The 12,922-nt window shown below is 45.8% G+C and overlaps 1 protein-coding gene across 2 annotated transcripts in view; it reads left to right on the forward strand.

Annotated features, from left to right (window-relative positions):
- LOC118292443 (oxysterol-binding protein-related protein 10) overlaps positions 1-12,922 on the forward strand; it is a 61,149-nt gene that overhangs the window by 41,500 nt on the left and 6,727 nt on the right. For both annotated transcript variants that reach the window (XR_007030333.1, XM_035621383.2), the window contains 3 exons: positions 2,247-2,377; positions 11,881-12,030; positions 12,134-12,635. Coding sequence is in view for 1 of the 2 variants with exons in the window: in XM_035621383.2 (XP_035477276.2) it covers positions 2,247-2,377; positions 11,881-12,030; positions 12,134-12,635 (783 nt within the window). In the remaining variant the exon portion in view is untranslated. The remainder of the gene's footprint in view (positions 1-2,246; positions 2,378-11,880; positions 12,031-12,133; positions 12,636-12,922) is intronic.

The raw sequence follows: 12,922 nt of genomic DNA on the forward strand, positions 1-12,922 counted from the left end.
GTTTGCCCTTTAGAAACTTCCCGAACACCTGCAGCATAATAGCCCAATGTGTGTGCCACGAAGTATGTGACTTCGTGGCAGCCGTTGGGACCCATGGTGACTACTCTGAATCCAAACCGATGTCAGCTGTACCAATTGGCGTACAAAACAGATTTCAGAGCCATCTTTGAAGCCCTACAGGTGCATCTCCTCAGTGTTTAATGTTGAATGGGGTCCGCCTCCATCTGTGACTCTGGGGGATCTGGGTTTTGGTTGGGTGCTGGATCCCATCCCGAATCTGCTGGTCCTCACAGTTTGTCGGTCTTCTTTTTGCACCAGCGATCCCCCTGCCCTGTGCCTGTTCATCAGACAGGGGCTGGTGTGGAGTGGGACCACTGGGCCGCAAGTACAAACTTCTTTCCTTCCGCTGCCTGGCTGATAAGTCCTGTGGGGGTCCAGCTGCTCCCCGCTTCCGGCATGTGCCCCCCACAACTCAGTGAGGAGAGTTTTTCTTAGGATCCCTCAAAGTGCTGGGTAGCGGGGTTCACTGGCATGGGCAGCACCCAGATTGGCTGCAGCTGATAAAGTGGCTGGCTGGACGGCTGGTTGGTTTGTTGGTTGGTTGAATGGTTTTTGTCACGCCCACACAGGAACGCTTTGCCACTTGCATGGGCAAGAAACCCCTTTGGTGGAGAGCCGAGCATGAGGCCGGACTGAGTTTGGCTGGCACGTTGGTCCCTCCTGGCTCCTATTACTGCAAAACGGGAGCAGCTTGTTTGTGTCGGCTCAAGGAAACGTGAAGGGATCTTTTGTAAATTCCCACCAGAAACCCGCCAGTCACAAACCAGAGAGTCTATTATCAGCTGATGTTACAAAGGTTCTTTGCTGCTTGCTCCAGCCCCCCCCCCTGCCCTCCCCTCCCCACTTTTATTGGCATAAATAGCTTGAAGCCCAATTCTTTCACCCACACACAAAGAATATTTTCCCTTAATAAATGGATTTGACAGGTGAGCAATTAAAAGCGGCAAGAACAACATGTAGTGTAAAGAAGTGAAAGCATCCAGAATTTTAAAATTGATGTCACGGCCCAGAAATGGAAGGTGAAGCCATTGGAAACACCAACTGCATGAATGTTTCTCTCTCCACTGTTTGATCTGCAACAGCCTCTGGATTCACCTGCATGTTTTTTATCCAATGGCCTAGACACCCCCCCCCCCCCCCCACCTCACTGAGGTTTTCTACTTCTGGCGCTTCATTGTGACAAATCCAAAAAAGTAGATGTTTCTGTTTGTAACCCATTTACTTACTTAAATAATAATAAATGTTTCTCCCTTAAAAACTCTTGTACCGAACTCTCGGGAAGCCATTAACCTCCTAATACCTTTAACCTTTTCTAGAAAGACCTCAACATCTTCCTACTATTCACTGCCTTCGCACAGAGCCCCTCGCACTCATGCCTCCACTGTACAATCTTCAGGCATCGTCAGACGGGGTCCACTAACACTTTTCATGTTCCTGTCAGTCAGACTGTCAGTCGAATAAAGCCGAGGCCCGGCCTCAGGGCTATGTCGGCACATTTGGTCGAGGCAGACTCGCCTCGGGCTCAGTCAGCGCCGCTTGTTTCTCACTAATGTATATTATGGAACGGCGTTCCGGTGCATTGGAGTATTTACAATTTGATCCATTTACAGTTATGTCTGCAATACATAGTTTGCTGAATACTTTATGGAGTCGCTCTATGTAAGAAGCTTTTAAATGAGGAATCTTGCAAGCAAGTCACATTAGTCGATTTTTTTTTTAAAGGGAATATGCTGAACAGCAAGATTGAGTTGAACCATCACCTACCGAGAGTATATATCTTTATTGTTTGCGACATCGGAGTCAAAATGAATCTTCACTGTAGTCACTTCTTCATATTTAACCTGGCCATTGTAACAGGTCAGGATATAATAAAAAAAACAAAAATCAAATTCCAACAGACACATACGAGCGTCCGCGCACAATTTCCTGTTGTCTAGCCGCTGTCAATCACACACCCTCCGTTCAATAACGTTCATGACAACCTTAATATTGAAATAAATAGGAGGCAGAGTCTTCTCCCTCGTCCCTCTTTGATTCTGCCAACCCCCAAAACAAAGCATTAGTACACAAACTGCAGTTCAACAGCACAAAGCACAGAGTAGAAAGCCACAAGAAGTATTTTCCCCCTCACTGTTGTTACCTAAAAGCCGGTAGTCGGCCCTGACCCTGCCCTGTCATTTTCTCAGATGGTGTTCCTGTGTGGACTGTACCAAAGTCGCCCTCAGGGGAGCAGTGGAAGAACGGCGGTCCGACTCCTCTACGATCAGCCGAGCCCTCGCCGGCCCTCAGGATAAGGAGTCCGTCCCATGGTGCTGAGGTGAGAAAAACATTACGTCGCGTTGTCAATTATCACCTCGGCTCTCTCCATCTCGCTCTGCGCTGGTCTTTTGCATTCATTTTTTTGAATGAAAAGCATCGGAGGGGACGATTTATAACCTTTGTGTGTTGTGTATAGGCTAATATATATATATATATATATATATATATATATATATATATATATATATATATATTAGTATATACACTACGTACACTTTATTTCCCCCGCCACATTATATTAATAATAAAAGACGATAAACAAAACGATAGAAGATCTTTTGTGCCATTGCTTCATTGTAGAGCTGTGTGCAGCGCTCTCTGCCCCGCTGTGGCGCTCTCTTTCTCTCTCTCTCTTTCTCAAACACATATTTTCCAGGTAGCTGCATAGTTCAAATTAATTTGGCGCATTAGGGAATACATTTGCACAGACTGGTAACTTGCAGGAGGAAATCCATGACACTTGACTTCCTGTAGTTGTTTTTTTCTCTCTTTCTGGAGTCAAAGTCCCATTGCATCACATGATAGTGTGCTTTTCAGTAAAATCATGTTTTTCTTTTTTTTTCCTCCTGTATTAGTCGGAACAAAAACAATCTCCTGCGTCTTAAAGCCTTGACACTTGGTTTAAAGCTGGTGAAATCATTTATTAAACATGTTGCCAACAGACAAGAGCTACGAGCTCTTTACTAGATGGCAACGATCGCAGACTATCAGACAATATTGTTTGTGTGTGCAAAAGGAAAGTACTTCAGGAGTGTAAAGCAAAACAATCATGGGCTTTGTGTTCAGAAAGGCAACCCAGGGAACCAACAATAATAATCTAACGTGGACTTAATTAAGAAGGCTTGAGTGCATTGGCCATTTCCTGATCAGCTTAGTAAATGCTTTCTATGAAGGCTTAAGAAGGATTTCCAAAAGTAGTTGTTGTAAAGTGAGGCTACTTGTGCAATATAGGAAATAGTGTAAAATATCTGAATGGAATGTCCTTCCTACTTCTACATCTTCCTCTGTGTGCCGGCCCGGCTGGCTCAGAAACCGAATCTGCAGTCATGGCGACGTTAAGGAAGGGAGGATGTTTTCTCCCTCTCTCTCTCTCACTTCCCTTCACCACTCGTGTCTTTGCCCTCGTTGCCCGGCAATGAAAGTTTTAACAGGAGCTGCTGTCAAATAAGTGGGTCACACGGTACACAGAGCTGGAAGTGAGCTGATCCCAGGTGGGGGTTTCATTAATTCCTGCCCGGCTGCCTGCTGCAGAGAGGGGCTGTCTGGGTGTCTAGACCACCTCGAATCAGAGGGAGACCGGGGCTGTCAGTGACGTGGATGCACGTCAGGTGGGAATATACGACTTGATGGTTAAGGTTGAAATGCTGAGTTGTTTGGTGAAGCAGATCCAGGAAAGAGAGAACCCCCCCCCCCCCCCCACCCCCAGAGGATTTGACACTGATACTTAATTCATCTTTTAACAAGATCCGGCACCATCGTCCGTCTGATCTGACCAGTCAGAGAGAAGCGTCAGTTTCAACAGGGCACCAAGGGGATGGAGGAAGGTTGAGTCGGTCGTTTTCGCCTTTATTAGTGACGGTAATGTTCAGCGCAGTGGTTGGGATGGTCATTTATCCGATGCACTGTACAGGTGGATCTGCTGAGATGGTTATTTTTGCCATCTTGTGGCAGGGAAACACAATGCAGAGAGGAGTAACTGCAAAGTGCTCCGGGGGCCACTGGATGACGAGGTCTCTAATCGAGACACAGTGTTCCGTATTTATTCTTAGAATGAAGCAAACGAGAGAATTATACCTTTGATGAAATGTTCCTGCAACGGCTCTAATTTCAGCATCCGTTACTCGGGTGGCACCGTGAAACGTCCCACATCATACGGCGGACAACATATCCTTCGCCGTGACAGGCTCAAGGTCAACGCCCGATCCAACCCTCATTTTTATCATCCTGGTTGTTTGCCAGTGTGGCACTTTCCCCGTAATCTCCAGGAGTGGCCCCCGCCTAGCGAAGGAAGAAAAACGCATTACCCCCGGAATAATGAAGGTTTGCAGCCTTGAATTATGTAGCGGCACCGTGGCGTTTGATATTCAGTCCTATAAGTGTGCAGCCAACAGGAGCGTGAGCGCCCGGCCCGGCCCGGCGCGCGGGAACACGGGGGGGAAAATTGCTGATGCTTGCACGAATCAGGTTGGTTTATGCATGTGGAAAAGCGGCGGCGGCCTTTTCCCCAGGCACACATTAGACCCCGTCCGCTGCAACACTGTGGATATGAGCTGCCGCTGCTGGAGAAGACACAGAGCCGACGACGGACCTGCAGTCGCTTCTGTGGCGACAAGGAAAAGGCGGAGGGGGCGAGGGGAATCGTCCTCTCCGGGCGTTCACCTGTCACGTGATTTTCTTTATCTTTTTGAGCAAATGCATCCGTCAAAAATGTACAGAACAAACACAAATAACAATCATGTATTTGCACTATGTAGATGCACAGAAACATATAATCATAAAAATGATGTAAGGGTTCTGTCAGATGATGGTTTCATGTCCTTTACTGATTTTTGAGCTTGACACTCTTTCCCTGTCTTGTTTCCGTTCCCCAGCAGAGGGCAGCAGAGTCCTCTCATTCTATTTAGACAGTGGCAGTGAAATCTGTGTCGCAGAAGCTTTTCTAATTTGTAGGTTATTTTGGGTTTGGTGAACAAAAGGATGACTGAAGTTCCCCGAGGTGATTTGTTTAGTTTGTAAACTTGCCCGCAACAGAAAATAGAGTGTAAAAACAAATAGTGCAGTTGTAGCTTTTTCTTCACATTTAATTAATAGACATAAAGGTTCTGTCACTTCCAATATAAAAAAAAAAACCAAACAGATCAAATCAGAGAAAGAGCAGTTAGTACTTCCGAGATTTGCATCACTGATATTATATTTCCACTAAAAACTGTTAAAAAATTCTGAAAACACTTCATTTACTGCCAGATTTTTATTACAATATGCAAATATGTTTAGTTTCAAACTTTAAACTACTGGATGGACTGAAAAGCCCTTTTTTAAAAGTGTATGTGCACCAGAGTTTTCAAGTTTTCACACATTTGTGTCAGTAACATATTGGATCATAAACTCAGATGCAACGTGAGCGGAGAGGAACCTTTGTTTTGAACGTTTGAAAACATGCGTCATCCCGCACAGTGAAAGTCAAACTGTAAGTCACATCTTTGAGTTGTCAGGGGTTTTTAAAAAATTGATGTGCGTTTAATAGTAAGTTCTTGTGACAGTATCTACAACATGAGATGAATTATATTTCCGCCCTGTTATGAGTTATTTATCTTAATTCATGAGGAGCGGTGTTTAAGCAGTCGATTCAAAAATTGGAGCCCAGAAGTTATGGATTTGTGGAGGCTGATACAGATATGAGGGAGTGAAAAAAATGTCTGCCGTCGATATTCATATTTAAAAAGATGTCCCCGTTTAACCATTGTGACGAAGAAATGTAACTGATTGCTTGATATTTCTCAGTTCAACCATAAAAACTCTGTTATGAATTTCTATAAATTAAAATAAAACACAAATGCAACATCATATTTTTTTTTAAGGAAAATGAAAACAGAACTGCACATCTTTTCTGCATGGTTTAATCAGAGACAACAGACGTGTATTCTTTAGTGCTGACAGTCTCAGAATGTGTGTGTCTGGGTTGTGTTCCTGCCTCGGAAGCCTCTGGATGACTCACCCCCCAAAGTGCAATTAGTTTCTTTAATCTTCGTGTGTGCGAGTGTGTTTCTGTATCCAAGCAGTGAGTCTGCATCGGCCGTATTTCATATCCTCTCATTAGACGCTGCGCTGATGTAACTGCTGCATATAATTAATACATGAGGCGCTGAAGCTCAACATCTCGGCCCCACTCGCCTTGTTTTTGTCTCTTTTAGGAGACGAAGAAAAGGACGGAGAGATTTGGGACGTCTGGTTCTGATTCTAATTCTGAGTCCGGCTCATTCATGGCTTTTCTTTTTCTGTCCCCTCAATTCTTTCCTCGCATCACTGCGTCTCGGCTTTCGTCTGGAGTGTTGTGATCTCCGCTCTGATAACATTCTATTGTAACTCTTTGACAACCTGCTGTAAGTCACTGACTCAACGTCTCACGTCCTAATTTGAGACTACACAGCGGATGCACTGGTCCTTCCAGGCATCTGTTATTAATTCAATCAGTCATAAAGCTGCTAATCAACTTAAAGTTGCTTATTCTCACTAAACACTGTACATAAACTGACATTGAGATGAAAACCAACTGGGGCCCAAACAGGACTTTTCAGTTTCCCCCTAGAAGAGCTGACATTCAGAACAGCTGACATTTGGCAGAGGAAAAACATAACCCCACACCCACCAACTCCTACTTAAGCTGTGAACTCGTGAAGTTATTGAAATGTGTGGCTCCTCCAGGCGACCGATTGGATCGAGGATTACGTCTCACGCACGCAGGCAACATTTGACTAAATGTCAAACAGCTCAGTGGGAGGTTGATTTTGAACATGTGCTGATTTTTTTGGGGGGGGGGGGGGCGCCACAACACACACGAAGGTACAGTGAGTTGACGATGAAACAAATCTGATGTTCCCTAAAGTCTGCAGGGGGAAAAACAAGTCTTCAGAGGAATCTATCAGTGATGAAATGATAATATCATGATGATATATATATATATATATATACATATGTGTCTGAACAGAAATACAGTGGGCTACTTGTACAGAAGTGTCTGAAAATAGGCACGAATAGTCACATGGTCAGTGTGTGATGTGTTGACTGAGATGATTATCATTTTTTGTTCATCGGTTAATAACTCATATGTGCGGTGAAGTTGCTTTTAAAGCCAAAATACAGAGAGGAGCAATTCAAAGTCGTCAATTTCTCCACGGCTTTCTGTCACGTTGCGTGAATTAATCACCAACGGAAAACATTGGTTTCGTCGCCCCGACAACCTCAACACCTTCCGTCTGATGCCGCCTCTCCGCTTCGAGGAAAACTAATTCCTATTTGTCAGTGTTGAAATGGGCTTCGTTGTTTTAGACTTTTGGACTTTTACCTTCGTGCTGAATGATTTTTGAGATGCTCTCGCTCAAACTCTCTTTTAAAAATCGAGCTGCTGAACGTAGTGAGAATGAGCTCATGAGGGGAACTGTTGTATTTGGTCTTCTGCTGCTCGCCTGCAGATATCCAGCCCTCGGAGCACTTCTGATCAGCTGATCATCATTTTAAGAGATTCATTATGCAACATGAGCAGGGCAAAGTTCAATCTGGGGAAAAAAAGTTGCCCAACAGATTAATGTAGTTTGAGTCGGGTGGATACAAAATATTTAATTGACACACTTGCCCTGATAATCATTCAGGTTGCCACCCCCCAGGTTGGCTGGAGAAGGACAAGCCCTCTTCAAACAGAGGAGGAAAAGGAATCCTTGAAGACGTGGCCAATCTTCATCCTCATCCCTATCTGAGTGTCTCCCCCCCCCCCCCCATGGTGTGCGAGAGAGAAAGAGAGAGAGAGAGAAAAAAGGAAGTCAGGATGAAAACATAAGAGGGGACGAGTGAGGATGAGGAGACGGACGACGATGAAACAGAATAGCGGATGGCGTGATGTAATGAGGGGGGATGAGGGCGGGGGGGAGGGAGGGAGGGAGGGAGGGTGAAGGAGAGAAACGGAGATGACAGCAGCATGCAGGGGCGGAGGAGGACGAGGGGAAGAATGAGTCAAACACCAGGTGGAAAGTCAATTAAAAGTGACAGTGGAGAAGATGGTTACGGAGAGGAAGGAAAAGGAGGAGGATGGCCACCACCACCACCACCACCACAGGCACCAGGTCCAGGCAGGACAGGTGGAGGAAGAGCGGAGGTGTAGACGGAGGGATGGAGGCAGGGGAAGCCATGTCAGAAGAGAACAGGAGGGGGGGGGAGTGATGAGGGAACGGAGGAGGAGGAAACAATGGAATGAGATGTAGGGGAGGGTGACGTCACTGGGACTTTCCTGAGCTTCTCTTTTCCTCCTCCCTGGTGCTCCTTCTTTCTCCTGTTGTCTGTTCATTGTGGGTGGTGGGCAGAGAGGAGAGTCACGCACACGCCTCGTCTCTCCCAACCGGACCTGGGACTGGACCAGAGGAGGCTGCTCACCACGTCTGCGGAGAGAGAGAGAGAGAGAGAGACAGTTGGTTTTTCCGTTGGACCTCTTTAAAGAAAACTTTGAAAATTTGATTTCACGCAGACTTTTGCTCACGTTTGTGGAGCAAGACGCTGCAACTTCCCTCCATTGCTGCTGGATTTATTCAATTTTTGGCCTGAGGTTGCTTGGTGTTTTACCTGAGGCCAATCTACTCTATCCCCCTTTTTGGAGATGAGGTCCAGTCTCATGCAGGTCATGCCTGTAGCTGCACAGCAATGCAGCGTGAGTGTCACGTGGCCCAGGTTTGCGTTTGTGCATGCGTCTTATGCATGGTGCATCTTTACGTCTGTTTTGGATGCGGGGGTGAATAGTTTTCTTGCAGCCAATGGGTGCACTTGTGCGTTTTTAGTAATAAACATCGCTGATGTTGAAATGTGAGTGAGCGTAGTTCTCCTCCGACACTGGGGCTCTCTGTTGTTGTTCATAAATTATAGAATAAACCTGCCTGTGTGACTCCTTCTGGAGGCCAACACAAAAAACAGAGGGAGGTGAAAAATGTTCCTACTGGAAAGGATACAATATCTGACATTATTCAATGAATAGGGAAAGCATTTAAAGAAGTTATCCTTTATAAAGAGATGTAACCAACTGCTTTTTGAATTGTTAATAAATATTTACTAATACTTTATATATCAGTTATACATAATTGATGAAACACTGACACTTACATAGTAGAATATAAATTAACTAATAAGTTCTGAAATATTATTTAAAAAAAGCTTAGAACGATACAAGGTATTTGAAAGCAGCCGCAGCTTTACCAACTGTCTTAATTATGCTTACACAATAATGAATTATTAATGAATATTACTAAATATAATCCAGTGATATAATTCACATTCTGAAATTGGTCAGTCAGATTGTCAAAACAATCTAAAAGGGATTTTCCACCACTTGGTAACCAAAGAGTTGTAATATCTAAATCATTGTTGAAGCCATTAGTTAAGACTTGAACATGTAACAAAGGATTTATAATTAAAAATAGGTGTAACGCTTAAATTAGCCATTTAGCTAACTTAGCTATTAGCTAACCCTTTATAGTAGCATTCTGTGGTACATTTTCCCTTGTGCTCATTTTAAGAGAGGGCATTATTTAAAAAATATAACTACAAGGAGCCGGAAAAGTTTTGTCCATTCATGAGTTAATAAATATTAAATATATTTAAATGTTCATATTTTTGTTTTTGAAGTGCCAGCTGGCTTTGAAAGTTAAAGATGGAGCTAGCATCTCCTGTGCTAGCGTCCTGTGGACAGAGGATCGTGAAATGTTAGGATAGAAACTGTTGAGGAAATATATCACAAACTAATTTCATGTAGTAATGACCAACATTATTTAAACAGCTTAGCAACAAAAACATTAATAAAGCCATTAGTTACAACTTGAACCCTACGTTTTCTTATTTCATAGTAGAACCAAAGCCTGTAAGGCTTAAATTAGCCACTTAGCTATTAGCTAACCCTTTTATTGTTGTATTTTGTTGTGCATTTCACTTCCTATTTTTATGAGAAGGCATTATTTGAAATATTAACTACAATTCATGCAGGTTTTTACAGCTAGCGGACTTCGAAGGTTATAGATAACGCTAGCATCTCCTGTGCTAGCATCCTGTGCTAGCATCTCCTGCGGACATTGAAGATGGAAATGTTTGGATAGAAATTTGAAAATACTAAAAGATGTAATGACCCAACATTATTTAAACAAACACACGTTCTTTTTCCACTTTCGGGACGACTCAAAGAAAGAAACTCTGACGGCCACTTGTGTACGTCCACTGGAGGGTTTTCTTTTCTTCCATCAGAGATGCTCTGACCCCCTCAGCAGTAATTTCCTGTTGCTGTCAAGAGCCTCTTTAATTAGTTAGAACCAGTGGAATCATAACAGACCCCCCCCCCCCCGCCTCCTTCTCTTCACCGTTTTCACTTCTATATATATCACCAACCAGCTCCCGTACTGTACGTGTGTTCAAGCATGCTCCCTCGTGAGAGTGAGTGTGTGTGTGTGTGTGTGTGTTAGTGTGTGTGAGTGAGTGTGAGTGAGTGTGTGTGATGGTGTGTTAGTGTGTGTGTTTGAGAGAGTGTGTGTGTGTTAGTGTGTCTGATGGTGTGTCTGTGTGGGTGTGTTAGTGTGTGTGTGTTTGAGAGAGAGTGTGTGTGTGTGTGTGTGTGAGTGTGTGTCTTTTGTGCAAAACGTGCACTCATTGTGTTTATGCGCGAGTGCATTTGCGGAGCGTGTGGCTTGCATGGAATGAAATATTCAGGTGACAGGCGGGGCACTCTGGTTTCGTGGAAATCTCCTTTTCTCCCCCGTCTCTCTCTGCAGGGCGGCCATATGCAATTATGCTGGCAATTTTTTTTCTTTGTCTCAGCATTTCTGCTTATTTAGCTTTTTCTTTTGTCTCAAGCAGCAGTTTAATCGCACACGGAGACACGGATGGAAGTGGAGGATAAAGAGCGGCGAGGCGGACGGGAGGCGCAGAGAGTTGTTGTTGTTGTTGTTGCCCACGGGCTCGAGAGCACTTTCTGCATTATACATCAGCCTCTTTCTTGTTTAGTTCTTTTCCTTCCTTCTTCCTCCCTGCCCCGAGTCACTGCGAGGGATATCAAAGGCATCCGCTCTTCTTAAACCTCGACTGGATCCATTTCCAGTCGAATGCCTGGAACACAAACGAGAAGACACTACTTCTCCTCCGCTCCGGGCCGACGGAGGCATTGTGCGTAGAGATCAATGCTAAAAGGCTCTCGGCAGCAGGCGAGAGGCGGCTCCAAGAAAAATCCGGCGTCTCCATTGTCACACGAGGCATTGAACGTGGCTTGAAAGAGGCTGGATGCCATGGCTGAACGGAGCACGAATGGGCTGCGGTGGCGAGCAAATGAGGTCGTGACCTCCGGCATTTATAGGTCCGCGGCCCCCGCCTCTAAATGAGTCTGGTGACCTTACCGTTGGCATTGACAGTTGAATGCTGGCGGAGGGAAAATGGCTTCATCTTGCTCCTTTTGGCCTTTTTCTAGTGACAGGTTCCGCGTGGGAGCGGCGTTGTGCCTGTGAATATGCGGATTCTTTTTTATTTCCAGTTGTAGTAATTGCTCTATTCTGGACGCCTTGTCACAGGTTTCAAGAGAAGCACGTTGGTGGCAGATCTCAAACTTTTGCCGAGAGTCAAATAACCAACAATGGATTTGTCTTTTAAAACCAATGATCTACAGCCAAGGCCTGATATGATGTCGTCCTTTGTGCCCCGGGTTTTGTCCACAGCGCACGAAAAACACGTTCCTTCGTTCATTTCTTCTACTCTCCCCTCTTGTCTCCGCAGCACCACGCAGGGCTAGAGGACATCAGCCCCACTGAAGAGGTGACGGACACGGAGGACAACGACGAGGAGGACCTGGGCGTCCTGGACGACCAGCGGAGCATCATTCTCCACCTGCTGTCCCAGCTCAAACTGGGCATGGACCTCACGAGGGTAAGGAGGGGGGAATGGTAGAGGAAGAGATGTCCAGACTTAATGTTTCGGATGTTCCCGCGCTTCCCTGAATTCACCTTTGAACCTTTTGGGGTTTCCCTAGGTGGTGTTGCCTACCTTCATTTTGGAGAAGCGGTCACTGCTGGAGATGTACGCCAACTTCATGGCGCACCCGGACCTGTTCCTGTCAATCACAGCCGGGGCCACAGCCGAGGACCGCATCGTCCGCTTCGTGGAGTACTACCTGACCGCCTTCCACGAGGGCCGCAAGGGAGCCGTGGCCAAGAAGCCCTACAACCCGGCGCTGGGGGAGACCTTCCGCTGCTCCTGGGACGTGCCCCGGGACAGAGTCAAACCGGCGGTGCGATCGAACCAGGGGTCAGCGCGGGAGCCGGGCAGGGGCCCCAGCAACGCGCAGCAGGGCGGCGACGAGTCGCCGGGCGGCTGCTACAGAGTCCGGTTCGTGGCGGAGCAGGTGTCCCACCATCCCCCGGTGTCGGGGTTCTACTGCGAGTGTCGGGAGAGGCGGATGTGCGTCAACGCCCACGTGTGGACCAAGAGCAAGTTCATGGGCATGTCTATAGGCGTGTCGATGATGGGAGAAGGTGAGTCGAGGCACGGCGAGACGCGGGCTGTAGCCGTAGCTTCTCTCGGCTGAGTTGGTGGATTGTCGTGATTTTGAGCTTCAGAGCCGTTTCATGACAACAGATACAAAACAGACACACGACACATGCGAGGAGAAGAATATGGCCACACGCCGCAAAATGACAGGGGTGGAAGTTATTCGTGTTAATGTCTGTTAATCTGTTACATTTATTAATTTAACCTTTATCCATACAGAATGGTTTCATGCTCTTTCATTGTTACCTTCTGTACTTTAATGAAACTACAG

Source organism: Scophthalmus maximus, chromosome 22 (assembly GCF_022379125.1).
Source record: "Scophthalmus maximus strain ysfricsl-2021 chromosome 22, ASM2237912v1, whole genome shotgun sequence".
Classification (NCBI taxonomy): domain Eukaryota; kingdom Metazoa; phylum Chordata; class Actinopteri; order Pleuronectiformes; family Scophthalmidae; genus Scophthalmus; species Scophthalmus maximus.